The 20,037-nt window shown below is 38.7% G+C and overlaps 1 protein-coding gene across 12 annotated transcripts in view; it reads left to right on the plus strand.

The window, feature by feature from the left end:
• Positions 1-18,615, plus strand: part of EYA1 (EYA transcriptional coactivator and phosphatase 1) — a 158,244-nt gene extending 139,629 nt beyond the window's left edge. For all 12 annotated transcript variants that reach the window (XM_048938936.1, XM_048938939.1, XM_048938938.1 and 9 more), the window contains 6 exons: positions 6,724-6,782; positions 6,977-7,137; positions 7,311-7,425; positions 7,710-7,831; positions 9,755-9,855; positions 18,515-18,615. In XM_048938936.1, coding sequence (XP_048794893.1) covers positions 6,724-6,782; positions 6,977-7,137; positions 7,311-7,425; positions 7,710-7,831; positions 9,755-9,855; positions 18,515-18,595 — 639 coding nt within the window. In that variant the 3' untranslated portion in view covers positions 18,596-18,615. The remainder of the gene's footprint in view (positions 1-6,723; positions 6,783-6,976; positions 7,138-7,310; positions 7,426-7,709; positions 7,832-9,754; positions 9,856-18,514) is intronic.
• Positions 18,616-20,037: the final 1,422 nt, after the last annotated feature.

Raw genomic sequence — 20,037 nt, forward strand, 5'->3', positions numbered from 1 at the left:
AAAGGCAGTTTGTGATTTTGGGGGGTTTTGGTTGCTGTGTTTTGTCTCTTTATAGTTCTAAGTTTAAAATGGGAGTGTTTTGAAATTCTTCACAACCCGATTTAATTCTTTGACTGTTCATCCACAAACTGTTGGACAGAATGAAGTGTATTTCAAGAACTCTTTGTTCTTCATATCCTGTGCCCGGCCCACAGATAATCTGCACCTTTTTTCTTCAGTGCAGAATAATTGTGGTGGGAAAGAAGAGAAAATGTTAGGGTCACAAAGTGCAGGCTAGACAGAGATGACAGGTCCTGCCAATTGAGTGCCAGCATTGAGAACCTGCGAACCGTAGTCTCTGCTTTTTCACATGGATTTATGTTGTACGTTAGCAGGCATTCCAGAATGATGGGTTAGGAAGTTCAGCACTTAAGCCTTTATTACCTCAGCTTGAAAGGAAGTGTAGTGTTCTTTTTATGTTTAGCAAGTACAGTAGAAGGGTATTTTGCACTGGCTGGGCATATGTAGGTATACAGGTATGATGTATTACTTTGATTTTCTGACTTGCACATGTATTAGAGGTATTGCTGTCCTTCTAGTCAAGCAAAAAATTGAGATATACTGCTTGAGTTTAATGGCTGCAGTTAAATTATGTTGTGATCTTTGAATGCTGAAAGTACAATAGAGATTAGTTGGAGTAATCAGGTGTAAGTAGAAATCAATTAATTTGTGATTAAAAATGTCATTCACCATATAGTTTTGGAATAAGCAATTGTTGCTTGGAAAAATATTCCCTGATGATCTGTAAGCCTGCTTCCCAGAGAAGCACACTGTGATGGTTTGTAGAAGTGCGGAGTATTTGTGGGGCCGATACTAACCTTAAATGCATATTTCTGGTCTCAGAAAGAGACATACACAGAGATGTCATAAAAAGCTGCATTACACACCACAACATACACTTGAGGATTTTTTTTCTTTTAATTGAGGGTTTTTTTCAGATGCTCCAGGTTTATAAAGGATTGCAGCTTTAACTTGTTATGCCAGATCTGTTCTCACATGTACATGACCAAATTTCTCTACCGTTCAGTAGGGAAAATGAAGCAGTGTATATAATTGCATAATGACAGATATGAGAGGAACAGAGAATCCAGCAGTCATTTCCTGTGAGTTGGCCAGCTTCCAGGTCTTCTCAATGGACATGCTGATGTAAAGGCAAAATGAAAATAGCTTGTTCTGAATGTTTGGGGCTTTTTGTTGTTGTTGTTTTGGGACTTTGGGGGGTATTTTTTTTTTTTCCCCTCCTTGTCATTTTACTTTGTCCAGTGAAGTATTGAAACAATTATTTGACAGTATGGTGTTGGTTTTCTCACGGTAAATTAGGAATATTAAGAAAATATGAAAATGTGTTTCAGCTATAGTCAGGAGATTAGGAACAGTAATACTTTGGCATCCTTTGAGGTTATGTTCATAATATTATTCACATTATTCTTTTTCATAATGTGCAAACTTGTCCAGGGTTATCCTACCTACTGTTTATTCAAAGACAGCAAAATTACTAGCTTTATTTTATTTTATTAGTTTTGTAACATGAAAATGTAAAGGCTCAGCATTCTAGCCATTGCATCACTGCACTTGGCATGCGGTATTGGCAGAGATAAGAGGAACTCCTGTAACAGCCTTAATCTCTTTTTTATTATTATTATTAATTTTCCTACAGTAAATTGAGTAGTAAGGTATATTTTACGCAGTTATGGCAGAAGTGCACAACTTGATGGGTGGTAGAGAAGGAGCAAAGTAATATAAATATTTGCAGAACATTTCTGCCATAACTTAATGCTTTGCATATGAATCTTTGTGAAGATCCTGTTAGTTTAAAGTAACATTTACAGCAGGCTGTGTAGGATCAGGCATTTTGAAAGCTGTAAATGGTGACTGGAGCATCTCTAGAAGTCTTTGACTCATCATACAAAAACGAAAAAGAGAAGTGAGCAGGAAGGAGTTAGCAAATGCCTTGGGAAGGGAGGAGGGAGAAGACAAAAGCTTCCATATACAGGATTTACGCTAGACTCATCTGGTTGTTAATTTTCAACTGCTGCTTTTCTTTGGCTTAGTGCATTTCACTGGAGATGTATTTTAACTTAGCAAACAACTGCTGCCGTTTTAAGGAGTTTCTGCAGGCACATCTGCTGTTGGTTCAAGCATCAGAGCAGAGCTGATGAAAGGGAATGTAGAAACAAGTCTTGGTTATTCTGTGCAACTTCTGTTGGTTTAACTTAGCTGCTGCAGATGTGTGTCAAGCTAAGCTACCCATTATGGCATTGGAAGTTCTGAGGAAGACAAGCAGCTGTGTGAGAGAAGGGCAACGTAGAAAGTAACTTCCTGAACTATTGTGGGTACATTGTGAAGTTGTATGTACTGACACTCTCATTTTCCCCTAGGCTAATCTGCATGCATGCTTTGAACATGCTGTAAGCAAGTATCTAATGTTTCTGTGTCACTTACCTTGTGTTCTCCCTCATCCATACTTTAAATATGTGTATGAAATATTTCCTTTCTGTTCCATGACAATTAATTTTTTGGGGGTCTCCCTCAAGGCTTTTAAATCCACCTGTATTTCCCAGCTTGTTCTCTTTCATGCTGCCATTCCTGTACTGAAAAGCTCTGTTGTCTCTCTTTACAATTAAATGCAAATGTAATAAAGCACAGTTCTTTCATGAAGCCTTTTGATCAAGGAGCCCCAGTTTCCAGGGAGTGCTTACTTAAGGCAGCCCTGTTGTGCAGCCTGGCTGCTGTCCCAAGCATCAGTTCCTGTCCATCCCTGCAGATCCAGCAAGTCAATGTTCTGATTTCTCAGAAAACTGACCAAGAAGAATCGATCCAGGTGTGTGCTCTGTGATTTCTGGCCTTAGCTATAAGGGAGGGGGAAGCTTATCTGTGGGACAGCAATTTGATGTTCCTAGTTTGATGTTCCTAGCCTGTGCAACTTGGCTCTGCACCTGTCTCACATGTATCTCTATAAAGGGCAGTACTGCTCCTCTTCACAGAGCATGTTTTCAACACTGAGCAAACATTATCGCATCAGCCTTCTTGGCTTTCTAGGATGGTGTTTTCTAATGCAACTTTCCTGTCTTCTATTACCATTGTTGTAAGGGAATAACCTCCTTTCAGTGGAAGTCACAGGAGTCCCAATTGGGCTGTCAGAGTCACTCCATGGGCAAATCTGTCTCTGCTGGCTAGAAGGGCAAATGTGCGGTGTAAAAATGTCATCACTGTCCCTCATGAAGATTTCAGATTGGATGCATTGAAGTTGCAAAGTCAGCACCTTTAGGAGCAAAACACAGTTTGCTGCATAATCTTTATACATAAGACAGGATATTTTGCTCCTCACATGCCAATTTAGCCTATTTTTTAAAAGTGGTTGTAGCAATTTTAATGTTCTACTTTAGATCTGACTGCTAAATTGATTATATCATAATAAAATACATAATAAAATACTGCATGAATAATATGAATTTATGGTGTATCTACAGGGACTTTCAATATTAATTTCAGAAATAACTCTGCCAGAGAAAGTGAAGGGTGAATGCCAGTACTATATTTCCTATGAAAATCTTACGAAAGTATTAAATATATCTGTAGAAGTATTAAAATGGTAGGCCTAGTTTAGTCCTAAACTGGTTCCCATCAGAGAAAATCTTGGAGGTAGTAAACAAGGATTTGGTGAGCCTTTTTATTTTTATTATCTCATATGTAGAACGATACATTTTTTCAAAAATGTACTTTTTGGAAATGTATGCTTTATCTGCTGGTCTGTGTAAAACTCCATTTTAGCATACCTGTGATTATGATGCATATTGAGTGAGCTACTGTTTTAAAATGTTGCACCTAACCAGAGAACTGGACAGTGTCTCAAGTAGTTGTTTTTGCTCAAGAACAAAATGCTCTGCACAAAGAAAGCAGATGAAAGCAAACACAAGGTGTTGAAAAGGAAAGATGGGACAGATCAATTAACAACGGACAAGTAATTGGCTAATTTGGAGAGTTATTGATAAATAACTTCCCTGCTAAAAGAACAGTTATTAAATGATAGTTTTTTCCTTCCTGTGCTCAGGGGTTTAGAAATGCATCCATCACTCACCAACCCAAAGTCCAGGTCAGCTAGGCAGAGTGGAAAAAATACCTGGCACTCGGATCTCACAGCCTGAAAGCTGTGTCCTGCCACTCAAGAGGAGCAAAACCAGTTGTGCACTGTCTAGTTGTAACATAGCGTCAGTCAGATTTGTCTTCAGTCTTGTCCAAATTATAATGCTTATCTCTTGTGCTTTGAATTCTCTTCTTTCCCTGCATGGCTTGACTTTTTTCTGCTTTGACTATTGACGAGAGGACACTATTCCTTTCCATTATCTGCCATGTTTCACCTGAAATTTGTGATGTTTATGACCTTTTCTTCGCTTTGCTTGCTTTCTTGATAGTTCCTTTGCGTTTACACCACTGTTTTTTGGTTTTGATTTCTTTTCCAGGTTTGTCTCTCCAAAATCCCTCTTTCTTTCAGTATGATGATTCTGTTTTTAATGCATCATTTTAGTTCTCACTTTCTACATGCTGAGTAGATTTAGTAGGTTATATGAAAAGGGAAAGGTGTCCAAGTGTTTGTGATGGCCCCATGACCTTGCATCCAGGTCCTCAGGCCACTTCTGACTGTGGGATCTAAGATATAATGGTTTCATCCTTTCTACTCCTGTCTTTTACCTGAGATAGTTGAGTTCTGAAGTTTGTAAGAATTATTCCTTCTTTCAGACTTGCTTTTAAGATGATCTTCTACTCCTTCCTTTAGTTTTGTGGTTGCTAAAAAAAAGAAATTGTCTCTTTTTCCAAAATTTCTATTTTGAATCCTCCAGCAACTTTTTCCAGTTGTCATTCATCATTTCCATACTGAGAGAGGAGGCTATTAACTTGATAGTTTTCACTGCTACATTGACAAGCTAAAATTTTCTATGGATGGAGCCATAGGTTAGTCAGTGAGCAGTGGAAGAGAAACTAAAATGGGAAACTCACAGACTCAGGAAGGCGTGCCTTCATTTGCTTCTTCTCAGTTCACACTTGAATTCTTCACAGGCATTTGAATGGGAAACTCCTTTCTGTTTTAAATTTTAAAAAAAGTATTTTCTGTGAATTTGAGAGCTTGCTGAAGAAGTTTCTGAATTTCTGTAGCCAAGTTGCTTTTCAAAGCCTTGCAACATATGTTCACACTTGTAATTTCAGCTGTATCTGTACATCTAGTGCATTTGGTCTGCCTTTGAAGGAAATTCATGACATAGTGGTTAAATATGACCAAATGTGCCTTTGTCTTTCCTGTGATGGTTGCTTTTACCTCTTCATCTAGCATGAGCCATTAATGCATAAAGTACCCAAGAGTGTGCATCAGAGTAAGTTGTAGATGTGCAAAAGACCACACATGGCTCTTCTAAATCATTTGAAAAGTTTCTGGTGTATTTTTCCTAAACCCATGTTTTTAAAAATCTAGAAATCACAGCCATCATGTGAGGCTAAATAGATTTCTTCAGCTTTTTTCTTATCTGAGGTTGTTGACCTCAGGAGAGGAGGAGAAGGTTACAGGGTCAAAGTCTTTTCCTCCTTGGAGCTTGCTGCTTGCTGGGAGAGGGTTGGCTGGAAAATAGATGTTTTAGAAAAAGGGTTGAGGGTCATGATTTTAATTCTGTTAGGGAACAGCTGGTTTGAGTTTCTTTCCACTTCTGTCTTCCCTCCCTTCCTCACAAATCCATAGAGAGAGAAAAATTTGTTCAGAGGAAAGCAGTAACACAAAAATAAAGGATTGCAATATTTTCATATTTAAAATAGATTATGTTTGTTATAGGATTTCACATTAAGTGAGAGAAGAGGAAATTATTAAAGTAACTCAAATCCATTATTGTTTCAAGCATTGAATTGAGATTGATCTACAGTGCCAGAGGTCTGTTTGTTTTCCTGCCAAATGTTGAAATCGTTAATAGTGATGTTTTTATTGGGTAAACAATATGCATTATGATTTTTAATTTTAGTGATGGACAAAGCTAATTATAAATGTGCCGTGTTAGTTTGCATACAAGTCACTGAAGAAAGATGGTTTGATCTGGCTATTCTGTTTGGATTTTCTTCATCTTTGCATGCTGCTTTCATGCACTAAGACCAAAGAGAGAGAAGGAAACTCACAACTCTCAAATGAATGGCAAACTAGGAACAGATTTTTCGTCTGCGCTCCTCTGAAACACTGGCCTCAGGCTGTGTTGGTGTGTGGCTCAACAGCAATCAGAGGTCATAATTTCATTGGCGGTTAGCATCAGGTTTAATTTTTCTAATATGTTACATTTACCAAAATGTCTGGTTTCAGTTACACTTATGCACTGACTGAATCAGCTTTGAGCAGCATGATGTTTTAAGGTACCTGAAAGGCTACAAGAACGTTTATGGAACACATATGCTAATTGTTTTTAACCACTTTCCTTTCTAAACACAAAAACGTGTTTTTGGAAAGCCATTTAACAGTAGTAGCTAATGATGGTGTGCATTCATACTAAGAAATGAGTGCAAGGAATAGGTAAAATAGTTGTTTTAACAAGACTGCCATCTACTGATTTCCACAATTAAAAATATCCCTGATGAATAGATAGTTCACTTTTTTTTAATAGCTTTATTTCTTAAGATTTGCAAGATCAAGAAAATCCTAAAGTCTTTCTGTCACCTTAGGAATGCGACCAGGTTCACATTGATGACGTGTCTTCGGATGACAATGGTCAAGACTTAAGGTACGAGAGAACTGAAAAAGGTAAAATGTTGCTTTGCATGCTTCTCCCTGGGAAAGCGATAACTGCTGTAATGCTTACAGTAGCACATTGTCTTCTTAGCTGTTTTAGCCTTTCCAACCTAGCAGCGAGTAGCTGGTGGCTGAATGTAGCCTGTTGTTTTTTGTTAATTTGGGGGTTTTCTTATCTCCAAATAGCACCTATAACTTTGGAACGGATGGCTTTCCCGCAGCTGCCACCAGCGCTAATTTGTGCCTCGCGACAGGGGTGCGTGGAGGAGTGGATTGGATGAGAAAATTGGCATTCCGCTACAGACGAGTAAAAGAAATATACAATACCTACAAAAACAATGTTGGAGGCAAGTGTCTATGAAGCATGTAACAGATTTAAATGAGAACCAGTAAAAAGGAAGGAGTTTAAGTTGTTGTTTTTTGCACTATATGGGAAGTTGTATCTGAACTAATGAAAGCAAAGGAAAACGACAGAATGTCACTTAATTTCAGTGCAGACATGCCCTTATCTACTCTGCAGGTCTTCTTGGTCCAGCAAAAAGAGAGGCTTGGCTACAACTAAGAGCAGAAATTGAAGCTTTGACGGATTCTTGGTTAACACTTGCACTGAAAGCACTCACCCTTATTCATTCAAGGTGAGTGTGGATGGGATAGTTACAGAACGTAAAGATGTGTGCAGTTGATTTAGAAGAGGTTGCCTGGTCTTGTGGGCATAATGCTGCTATGGGGGTCCTTCTTGTCATTCCCTGTTCTGATCTAACCTTGATGTTCTGTACCTTGCTCTCCTGTAATGCAGAGAATAGTAAATTTCTTTGAGAAGTGTCAATAATAATAGTGAAGGATTCTGATGGGAGGGATAAGATTTTCCTTGTTTTGCTTTGCTTTGTTAAAAAGGATATTTGTGTTTTCTGTTCCACAGGACAAATTGTGTGAATATCCTTGTAACAACTACACAGCTAATTCCAGCTCTGGCAAAAGTCTTGTTGTATGGATTAGGGGTTGTATTTCCCATAGAGAATATTTACAGCGCAACTAAAATAGGTGAGCTATTTTTATAATATTGTGCTATATTTGAAACAATAAAAGTAAGTCTAAATAAAAAGCAATTGTAGTCCACATTCTTGAATATATATTTAGAAGCATACGGGTTAATGTTATATCTCAGAAAGGACATTTCATGCTAAGACATCATAAAAGCGCTCTGCAAAGAACCTCATATAGCTCTACAAACACAGATGCAGCCTCTGTTAGGAGAAAATATAATCATTTTGTGTCACATTTTCTCAAAACTGTGAGCGTATGTAGCAGTGCAGGTGTTTTTGTGGTAGGCTGTCAGTAGAGACCTATGCAGTCACCTCAGGTTAACACAAGTAATTCTGTAAAGGTAAACCTGGCTGCATTCGTTTTCATGTCTTCTGGAGCAAATTTTGTTAAACAGGTTACCAGAAGCAAGAATATTTTGCTGCAGAATGTAATTATTTAAGTTTATTCATACTGACTGTAATAATCTTCAGCCAGGCAAATGTTTATTTCTGTTTTCTGGTTCAATATGAAAGATGTTATTCTGAGTATGTAGGAATACATGGTACCAGATGGCAATGGTGCTTGTAATTTTTAACATGATTATGACGTATCTGTTCTGTCTCAGATTCCCTCAAAATTGTTGGCAACATGAAAACATTTTTCATGTGTTCTTAAGTATCTGTAATACAGGAAGCTCAAATGGCCAAGAAAAAATGGTGGGTTATTTTTGTTTGGTTTTGTTGTTGCTGTTTTTTTTAAATACCTTGGTTGACCATTTTATATAGAAATTTGAAAGCATTACTGTAAAGGATTTAAAACCATTTCTGAGATGGAAATGTCACTCTACCTGACTATAGAAATTTTGTGAGTTAGAGCTTTCAATTTTAATACTTCAAATACACCTTTTAACTGAAGCATTGTAATAAATATTCGTTTATGACTTTAAGTACACAGAACAAGGAGTACTTTTGGAATACTGTCTTCAGTCACTGACTGTCACAGGAAATCAGGAGATTTTTGTAATGTGGCACAGTTATGATTTTTCAGCACCGTTTTAACCTAGTGTTGCAGGTCCCTTATACCTGGCACTAATGTGAAAGGATGTCATTGAGTAGTGTGGTTGCTCTGCTGACAAGAAATCTTTTTTATATTTCCAATCTATTTGCTCTTATGCTGGTATTGTCCTGTAGCTGAAATAATTATTTTGAAAAACACAACTTTTCCTGGTTTTGGTCTAGACATGCAGTAGGTACACAGGTAAGCGTGCATTTTGGCCGGGCTGATGTGATCTTTCAGACTGATAGCATTTAAGGAAACTCGACTGCAGGCATTTACTTACATTCTGGCTTCCCAGTATCGATGCCTGAAACACTGTACAGAACTGGGATCATTTCCATAGGTCTATGCACTGAAGTAATGAGCTACGTTAATGGATCCCAGTGCAGGATCAAGGACCTTGACCATGTATTGGATTACAGGCATTTAAACCTAAATCTTTTTTGTGACCTCCTAAGTCAGGATACTACTGTTTCAGGAGCTGTGATTAATCTTGTCACAGGTTGCGGAGAAAAAGCTAGAATTTCTACTCAGAATTCTCCTGGTGGGGGAATCCCCTCCAAAACATGTCTCAGATTAGTGTAGGAGACGAGAAAGGTGATACTGCAGACCTGTGGTACGCTACATCTACCATGTCGTGTGCATTAAATGACCTTTCAGAGCAGATTTGAAGGCTGCCTGTCAGCTGTTCTGGCAGGAACAAAGCTGCAATAAGCCTGGGTACACCATCCTGCAGGAGAGGCTCTTCTCTGTTCTCTGGCAATAATTATGTATTAAAGTACTGGGGAGGTCCAGGCTAATACTAACTAGTGATTTGGTGATATCTCCTCACCACTTATCCTTTTTAGTTGTTTTTTTGTTGTTTTTTTGTTGTTTTTTTTTCAGGAAAGGAAAGTTGTTTTGAGCGAATAATTCAAAGATTTGGAAGAAAAGTAGTGTATGTGGTTATAGGAGATGGTGTCGAAGAAGAGCAAGGCGCTAAAAAGGTAATGGCCCTTTTTCAAGATTTCAAGACACTGAAACCAAAATTATCCTTTCTTACATATGCAACAGCGTGTACTGGCATTTGATTTTAATATCTTTGCTTTATGAAATATAATGTTTTGATCATATCTGGTAGAAAGCTGCGTAAAACTAGATAATAATGTGCCCTGCTGTTCTCCAAAAGACACATTATGCTAGCTATGTATATTTGGCTTATTTCAGAAAGGAGCCAGAAAATGGGTCCTGGTTTTTGTGCCAAGAACTAATAGTTCTGTTTTCATTGGCATCCCAAAATACCACATCGGATGTTATGAATATAAGCAAAAAATGGTGATTCTTACTGATCAAAGGCAGTGTGAAATTTGACCGGATGAAATACATATATGTCACACCTTGAATATGCATGTAGGTCTGGAGTAGTTTAACAGTTTTCTTGTGGGACCATAACTTGGATTCTGTATTCAGGTAAATACTCATGTCTTATCCTGCATTCATAACCTCAGTAAATTGAGCAGAGGATGCAATTTGCATGTCTATTTATTGTTTTTTTCCCTGCCTCTGGGAGAGAGGGGGAAAAATACATTTTTTTCCCAGTGTGGAGTAAGATCCATAGAAAGCAAAACTTCCCACTGGCAAATAATAGCCTTGCTCATCTACCAAAAGAGAGGCAGATACAGAGTCTTTACTCGAAGGAAAAAGGCATAATTTTGGCTATTTGAGCAATAAGAGAAAGAGTAGGAAAATGAGCATTTCACTTATTTCTTCCCTTTAAAGGTAAATTGCTTTGACACAAGTTCACTTTTAGCACAGAAATATCTCTGCGGTGCTTCTATATCTGTTTCCACTGTTACTAGATTGGCAGAGTAAAACTAATTAGTTCAGATGACATTTTACCAGATGCACTGTGACTGGTTTTGCTTCTGAAATCAGGGGTTTGTGCCCCTGGAGCACTTCAGGCAGGTTCCCGGCTCGTCCCGGCACTTTGCAGAGCATCAGTTTCATATATCCCTTTGGCGGACGGACGGGAACAGTTTGCTTCTTTTTCCTTCAGAAATGCCTTTCATCTTTGCAGAGAAATGTTTTCCCGCTGTAAATGATTACATTTTAAAAGCTGCATTTAAGATCGGGGGGGGGAAAAAAAATCTTCTTTGTTCCTTTTCTGTTGCTTGGTGAAATAGTGTCGTATGTGATAATGGCAGGAGTAGTCCTTTTGGTAACATTATCTAATTCACTGCGTTTTTTCAACAGGAAACACTATTCAGAAAAGCATAGGAGAAAGCCCTTCCAGTTGCTAAGAGGTGTAGCAGCACAGAAAGTTCCTTTGTCCCATTGCTTCTGTATATTCTTTCTTATTGGAAGAAATGTAGATTTAAAGCATGCTAGATTAGGCTCTGGATTAAACTGTTTTTTAAAACAATTCCAGAGAAGTCAGTTAAGTACATCAGCAACCTTGCCTTTCTGCAAAAACTATTAATTTGATTGAAGGAAACATCTCTGTGATTCTTGTCCTGCTCCTTGCTCCTCCTGAAAAGAACTCCCCCTTGCAAGCTGTGAAAGCGGGACTTGATCCTTGGTTTTGTCCTTGCATAGTGCCAGAGTGAGAATCACAGAGTACTTGGAGCTAATCTCAGCTCAGATGGTGCATTGTTTTTTGACTGCTCCTCAGGTTGTTTTTTTAGCATTATAGGGAGGAATAGGCACAGGAGTGTGCCACAGAGTATGTTGTGCTTCACTTCAAAGACATATGCCCTGTCTAATGAATGAGTAGTACTGCTGTATTAGAAAACTGCAAAAGCATATACCTTCTGTAGAGTGCTTGCAAGCAAAATTGAGACTATTCCCACAGAAAATGTGAAGCCCATCAGCCAAAACTGTCTTAAGTGTCTCATTGCCTTGCTTATCCCCTCACATAGTAGCTTCCTTCCTATCTGCATATTCAGTTTTGGGCCCCTCATTACTGGAAAGACACTGAGGCTCTGGAGTTTGCCCAGGAAAGGGCAACAAAGTTGGTAAGGGGTCTGCAACTCAAGTCTTAAGGGGAGTGGCTTAGGTGTGGAGAAGAAGAGGCTCAGGGAGACCTCATCACTCTTTACAACTGTCTGAAAGAACGCTACAATGCAATGGGGGTTGGACTCTTCTTCCAGAAACCTAGTGACAGGACAAGAGGTAATGACCTCAGGTTGCATCAGGGGAGGTTCAGGTTGGATATTAGCAAAAATTTCATTTCAGACAGAGTGGTGAGGCATTGGAACAGGGAAGTAATGGAGCCATCATCTCTGAAGGTGTTCAAGAAGAGTGTAGAAGTGGCACTGAGGGGCATGGTTTACTGGTATGGTGGTGACAGGCTAATGGTTGGACTAGGTGATCTTAGTGATCTTCTCAGCTTTTGCAGTTCTGTGATTCTGTGATATTGTCAAGGCAGGAACAGTGTTTATGTCATTCCTTTGTACTGCACTTTGCTGAAGAAGTTTGACCTGTGGAGAAGCCCTTACAGAATCACAGAATCACAGAATCACAGAATCACCCGGGTTGGAAGGGACCCCAAGGATCATGTAGTTCCAACCCCCCTGCCTAGCAGGGCCACCAAACATACACATTCAGATCAGGTTGCCCAGGACCCCGTCCAACCTGGCCTTAAACACGTCCAAGGATGGGGCATCCACAACCTCCCTGGGCAACCCGTTCCAGGGCCTAACCACTCTCCTAGTAAAGAACTTCCCCCTAACATCTAACCTAAATCTTCCCTCCTTCAGCTTAAAACCATTTCCCCTAGTCCTGCTATATAGCCCTTAGTATATGTACTTTTTTTTACGTAGCGCACAGACAGTACACCCTTCTTTAAAATTTAAATAGCTCTTCACTGCTTATGTATAGTTCATAAAGAGTATATTTAAATGACTGTATAAAATATTAAATATATATAAATATATAAAATGTGTATTTAAATGACTGTATAAATTCAAATCTATTTAGTTTTTTTCTGCTCCTTCAGTGAAAAGAGCTGAATTTCAAGCCTAGGAGATCATAAAGTTAAGATTTGTTATTAGAATAACTTACTAATAATTTAGCCAGTTGCTTTTTCATGAGACAAGGTTTTTTACTGTTGTACTTTGTCTGTTCAAAAGCCTGAGTCAATACAACAGAAGAAAAAAGACACATTTTAAATCTTTTTTTATTACCATTATAGTTAAAATTCGATGACACATTCTTTTCCATACAGGTTAAAAGGTCACTGCTCTTCTCAGAAATGTGTTGAGGAGAGATTGGTATTTTGTAAAATGCCTCTCTGATCGATGGAAATAAATACAGCACACTGAGGAAACGGCACTCTCTTAAGTTTCATGTAACACAGGACAAGCCATGGTATCAACACCTTGCCTTAGCTGTCACTTCCTGCAGAATATAAGACAATTAAAATCCTTAGGCCGTTTGCATTACAGGCTGAGGAGAAATTGTACCCTTCTGGATGGTTTCAGGAGGCAGGGCAGCCGCAGCAGCAGAGTTCACGTGGAGGTTGCTACCTTTGGAGAAGAGGGAGAGGTGGGGAGAGGGAAAAGAGAGGAGAAGGCAGGGAGTGCTCAGGGCTGGGTGCTGTGGGGGCACGTGCCTGCAGCAAGCCCAGGCATGGGGCTGCCTCCTTCCCTGTGTGTCTGCATGCCTCTGTGGTGACATATGCAGAATCAGTTCCTGGGTTTCTCTGCCAGAAACTCCATTGTCTTGAGTTTTTTGTTGGGAAATATTCGTAAGGCAGGAAAAAAACAACCAAACCAAAAAAAACTCCTGTGGTTTCCTACTTGGGAGAATCTTGCAAAGCATTTCTGATTTGCAAGATGAGACAAAAGGAGGAGCGTCTCTTCATGGAGGAGCTGGATTTTACATCAGGTGATTCAGGAGAGCCTGGGCAAATCAGTTTCTTCCTTTGTCGGGAGAAATGGCCATTCAGCTTTGGAGGGAAATTGTGAGGAAAAATCATAAATCTTCACAGAGCAATAAATAGAATATAAATGGCTATCCAGTCTGCAACTGCTTTAAAGCTCGCAGTCACACTGTGCTGCTTAGGTTTGGGTAGGAAGTAAAGGCGACCACTTAGCAAAATCTGGCAGAAACACAACAAAAATACTGCGAAAGATGACAGAAACTTATTAGTTTTCAATTCAAATATGTCGCAAATCTCAGGAGTGAGATTTCTCTAGAAATATGAATTCATTTTAGGGAAGAAGGATAGCCTGCAGTTTCCAGTGTTACTCAGTCAAAAAATGATTTTGTTTTGTGCATTTATTGAAGTGCTTTATTTATTTTGGTGAATACTTGGAGTTTTGTTCTTCTAGTGATACACACTGAAAATAATACTGCCTCTAGTTCAAAATTTAGATACCTTAGTAATTTAGGCTATTGAATAATTTTATAATTACTAGATTTACTAAATGAATAATTTAACTTTTCTTGCTTAAGCGCAAAGTGAATCTTCTGCCACCGTATTTAATTTAAGAATGGAATTGAAATGTTCATAGCTTTATTTATTGTCAAGTGTCACATTATTAAACACCTACAACGCAATTCATGCTTTTTAATAGACAAAAGTTTGGTATTTACTTGGAACACAGTGAAATAGTGTGCAGAACCCTTGCTTTACTACCAGCCTAGGCATTCGTTCCCCCGTAAGCAATAAGAAAAGCTTTCTGACAGTTTCTTTAGTTCATAATGCATCCAGCTAGGCTGCTGTTTGTTAGCAGTTAGTGTTGGTCATCTGTTCTCGAGCATCAGTCAATGATATATTAGCATTTTTTGGTGTGCTCACAGTAGAAGACACATATTAGGCACAATGTGTGTGCTAAGTGTTGGCAGTGAGGGCTTTCTAAAGGTAATTTTTAGTGAATATATATCCATTGAAACTCTTGTCTGATCATATCATAAGAAAAAAAATGAGCCTCTGTCTCACTGTTGACAGTGCTTGTGGATAAGCAGGGCACGCCAACACAGGAAATATATATAAGGTTTTGCTTGATCATTTTGTACAGTCATTTATTATATCAGATAAGTTGAAAACTATTGTATATGCCCAGTAAACAAGCATGCATATATATGGACACATACATGTGTGAGGCTGCATATGCATACACAGATGCATGCATGTAGCTATATATAGATCTGTATCAGGTTTGTTTCCCCTCCCCTTAGCCATGAAGTCTGTGCCGTAGGGTCAGACTGATAGAGATCTGAATCAGCCACATGGGCCCCATGCACGGAGCGCCTATGCAGATTCCAGTCATCATGCAGCCGCTGCGTTCCTGACGTGTTTCATTTCTTGGGAGTGTGCGGCTGGTCCTTTGACCTATAGGCAGGAGAAATTAAAATAATTATAATCCTGAGGTTTACACAACCTCTTTGTTTTCATGGGACTCTCCGGGCTCTCATTCCACATCTCGCTGCTATAACCGAATAGAGTAAATGGAGGTATATTCCTTTACCAGATATAAATAAAGCAGAGGACTCTTAAGTGAATTTCAGATTTGCAAAGAGACGGCCAAAATAATGATCACTTAAAGTTTTTGTTTTAAACTCTGACCATAAACAGCTGAGAGTAATCCAAAACTTGATATTGCATATGAGCATCATAGCAAGAATCACTGTGATTTGATTTAGCAGAAGCTAAACCTTCTGTGAAAACAATCAGGGTCTTTAACTAACCCTGACGCCTGGTGTGTATACGCTCTGTGGTGCTGAGGTTGTTACTAGGGAAGCAGTATAATGCTGATGGAGCTGCATGAGGTGGGGAGCTGGAAGCCAAGAATTTATTACTACAATTCTCCCTATTCATTAGTTTGCTGTATGTCCTTGGAGGGCTTCCATGTCATTGACTCTTGGCTTCTGCAGACACTACTCAAGGGCAGGTGTCCACCAAACCCTGCACCACACTTAGGTATGCTGTTTACACCTCTCTGAGCCAGTGGTTGAGGCAGAGCAGATTCCAAGCTGACAGAGAGAACAGATAGGTGCTGCCTTGCACCTGGGCAAGGAGAGGGAAGCTGCAACCACACAAAAATGGAGACAGCAAAACTGAGTACTTTTGGTTGCAAGCACAGCTTGGATCAGCCGCAAGCAGAAACCGTGCCTGTTTGTCCTTGATGTAATGCCCCCGTCAGATGTTAAATTCTGATCTTGCAGCCTAAAGAAGAGATAGGAACACAGAAGCTTTAGGAGAGCCCAGAAAACAGCATGATTAGGCGATTTTATTTCTATTTGTTATTGTTCGTACATTTACTGAGCATGATGCAAGAAATGAATTTTTTAGGAAAGATTTGAGCTGGAAACTAGTAATACCTGACCTGGCAGAGCAGAGAGGACAGTCTGTATAGTGTAACAGCGGGATGTTGGGACATGGAGCAGTAACTCAGTGAGCTGATTGCATTTAGTTTCTGTTGCTGCTGGGGCACAGAAGTCTGCACTGAAGATGAATAAATAGTAGAAGTCATGTTTAATGTTTCTTTCTTAAGGAGAGAAATACTGTGTAAAGCATTTTGGAAATACTATAAGCATTTATTCCAACAATGTCTCACTTGTCTCCTGAAATATTATTTTTTTCTCATCAGCAACGTGGCTCACTTACTTCCCTTATCTTAGACCACTGTATCTTAAGTCTTTGTGACAATCTAAGGGAAAACGAAGCAGAATAGAAACTGATCCAGTGGTGCTTCCTTGTGAGTCATTTTGTTTTCTTCCTGAATAATTTTTTTGGTTCTAAAAGCTAGTGAAACCCTGCATGTGGGCAGCTGTTGATACATCTATATTACATTTTAATCCAGATCAGGAGTGTTGTAAGGAAGGAGACTATCCCCCTTACTCTGCTTTTGCTAACATCTGTTTTAGGGCAAAAAATTGATCTCTTTTGGATAGAACTAAACAAGAGGTGCTTACCAAATGTTCTCCAACTGCTAGTAGGTATATTTTCCATAACAGTGAACTAGAGCTGTTCTGAAATGAAAACCCTGAAATATGGATATCTCCATCACTCTGCAATCTCTCTTATTGCGCAGCTCTTTTTGCTAACGCCTGTCCTTTATTCGGTGTGCATTTTCCAGATTCCTTGTTGTGTGTGTCCTGCACTACTTTTTAGCCCAGTCTAGCTGATTAATACCATTCCAGCCTCATCTCCTCTGCCTCTTACAAGTGCAGCAGTTGATTCATCCTTAATGGCTGCTTTTTGACATCAGAGAGACTTGCCACTACTTACCCACTTCTGTTTCTTTTAAAATCTGTGCTTTACTCCCCACATCAAACTCAGTTCATCGTCACAGTGTTATCTGGATTGCGGCGTTGTCCTCCTAAAAATAATTATTATTTATATACAGACCGGTTTACCTGAGTTCCAGGGATGAATTTATCACAAGCTCTGTGCTAAGGTGTTGGATTGATGGGATAGGTGTTACACAGATGTGCAGGGTTTACAGTAAATGTGGACCTGGAAACAGAGGGTTTCACACTGTGCTTTTATGTTGTTTTCAGAATTGTTCTCTAATTCCTTGAGAATGAAGGCCTGAATGAAAAAGGGGGCTCAGCATAGCAATGATGATCAGAAGAGATGTAGTTTTGCTGCTGATTTAAATAGAATTAGGAATTTGTGCAGGAAGCACTGAAGGAGAACGAAGAAAACAGTTCCTGTGAAGCTGTTAATAAAATGCTTGGGGATCCCAGAAGCTATTGTGATATTAAATTGCCTCCTAAAGATGTCAGACACAAGCTGACCCAGTGAGATGATGAACGTGGTCATGTTGAGCCTTCAAAATATTGGTGCATTGAAACTATTTTCCCATGAAATTGACAGAAAATTTCCTGAAGAAAGCTGATGGTTATCTGTTTGTATTTATGTGAAAAGTCTTGCTGACAGTTTAATCAGTGTTTTACAGTATAAAGATAGCAAGTATTCTTAATCAGATTTTTACCCTTCATGGATGAGGTAATGTGTACTTTTTCCTGGTAGTTGTGGTTTTGGTTCCTTCAGGTTCTTTGCATATATGGTTGTGTTCCAGACTGAGATCTTATTACAGTTACTAGGAAAAAAATATGATTTTATTTTAAAATTGTCCCATATGGAAAATATGTTTTAAGATCAGTGCTAACAATGAGCGATGTTATACAAACCACCAGGATAAAATTCCTTTCAAAGTGATGTGAGCAACATATGAGCTATTCTGAATCATCTTTCCTGTGTTCGTAACTCACCTGCCAGGGAAAGTTTTCCGAATAATATGTTTTGATGGTAAATATTACTTCCTTTTTATATATATATATATATTTTTTTTTAACTAAGTTCTATTCTCTTCCTCAAACTACCCACCTGCTTCATGTATGGAACAGTTTTCTTAATTTTTTTTTCCTAGAAAACAGCAGTTTCTTCCTCAAAATGTTGCAGTCTGTTTTTCTTAAGATCCTTAAGATCTCCTGTCTTTCCTGTTGGCAAATAGGTTTGCTACTATTGGTATTATTGACAATTTGTGCTCGAGCGTCAGAGAAATCAGAAAGAAGTGTGAAGGGCTCGAGGTTTTAACAGCTCTGAGTTGCTCTCTCCTCACACTGTTACCTTGTTCTTGCAGAAGACAATGGGTGGGTCTGAATACCAAAATGCTTGGGGTTATTTTTACATGTTGTCTGTGCTGTTCACAGCATGCTATGCCATTTTGGAGGATCTCAAGCCACTCTGACCTTATGGCCCTTCACCATGCCTTGGAACTGGAGTACTTGTAGCAGCCCAGCAGCACTTTGAAACCCCAGAGCCTCCTTCTGCCCATGGACGGTATGCCTGTGTCTTGTGTCAGCATTGGACTACAGAACTTTGTGATTTCAACATGTTGACGTACAGCTGCAATTGGTCTTAACCCCTGCCCTTTCAGTAAACGGAGGAGCATGTCTTTTTCTTCAGAACAGCTGTTGACTCTGGTACTGCGAGTCCAACAAAAATAAGCCATGCAAGTGTTTTAACAGCTCATCTTTACTATATTTGCTACCAAAAAGAAATGGAGAAGGAAGAAACAGGAAATAAAGGTTCATACCTGTGAAAAAAGGACCTGCAAGTGCTTTGTAGTTTTTAAACTCTTCAATGTGACACACGCCATTTCTTCAACACAGCAAACTTGATTGCACAATGAAGACTGAGATTTTTCAAAATACCAGTGGAGTAATTTTCTTCTAAAGAAGGTTTACTTTTTGGTTTCTCATACCCAGGGTACTCTGTACATCTTTACTTATTTATGAACAGACTGTATTTTGACATCATATAACTGAGGATATGTGTAATAGGAAGAAAGGCTATTGTAAGCCTTTGCCTTACGATACAGCAACTACTTTTGATTTTAGCACATTACAGAGTAGTTTAAAATATGTCTAATTTAAACTAATAGGTACATCACTGAGACAATCATGTACAGGAAGAATTTTTGTGTAAATTTGTAATAATGAATGATTCTTTTACATATTGTTAAGGTAAATGCTATTGAAAGATAGTAATGCCTTATTGGTGAAGAATGAGGCTACGTGTGCACAAAATGTTGTGCAGTGCCTTGTCAACACGTTGGATATAAATATGTAGATAATGGATTTTTTTAGATAAATTTGTCAAGACCAAAAGCATGGATGTCAAGTGTCAATAGGAATTGGGTTTTGTTCTTTTCAGCTATTTCTCTACCTTTTTCTGTTCTGATTATGAAAAGATTTCTTTCCCCCCATTAAGGAAATATAGATAAAACACAACTGAAGAGGAGTACTTTGCTGTCTTCTGTTTGCTCTCTTAACACTTTTTTAGAGTATTGACAAATGAATTAGCAGATTCCATAAAGAAATAGAGAACACAAATATATTTTAAGACATGACTTAAACTGGAATCTGAGTACCAACTAGTTTATGTCTCATCCAAAAATAAAGGAAATTATTGTGATCATTATTTTTAGAAATTAGGAATGGTAATATTTTGGAGAAATTGAACAAGATACTCATATACATTTAAGGTTTTTAATCCTCTTCCACCAGGAGTCAGATTTTCCTAAGATATAACATCCATTGCCGGCAATGGAAATACAGAAATAGTTATTGCCAAGGAGTTAAAATTTGCTTTTGTCTGTATCCATTTTACAGGACAAACCTAGACCGTGTCTGTCTGTGACTTGTGACTTTTCTAATCTTGAAGGCCGTGA

This window comes from Lagopus muta, chromosome 3 (genome assembly GCF_023343835.1).
Source record: "Lagopus muta isolate bLagMut1 chromosome 3, bLagMut1 primary, whole genome shotgun sequence".
Classification (NCBI taxonomy): domain Eukaryota; kingdom Metazoa; phylum Chordata; class Aves; order Galliformes; family Phasianidae; genus Lagopus; species Lagopus muta.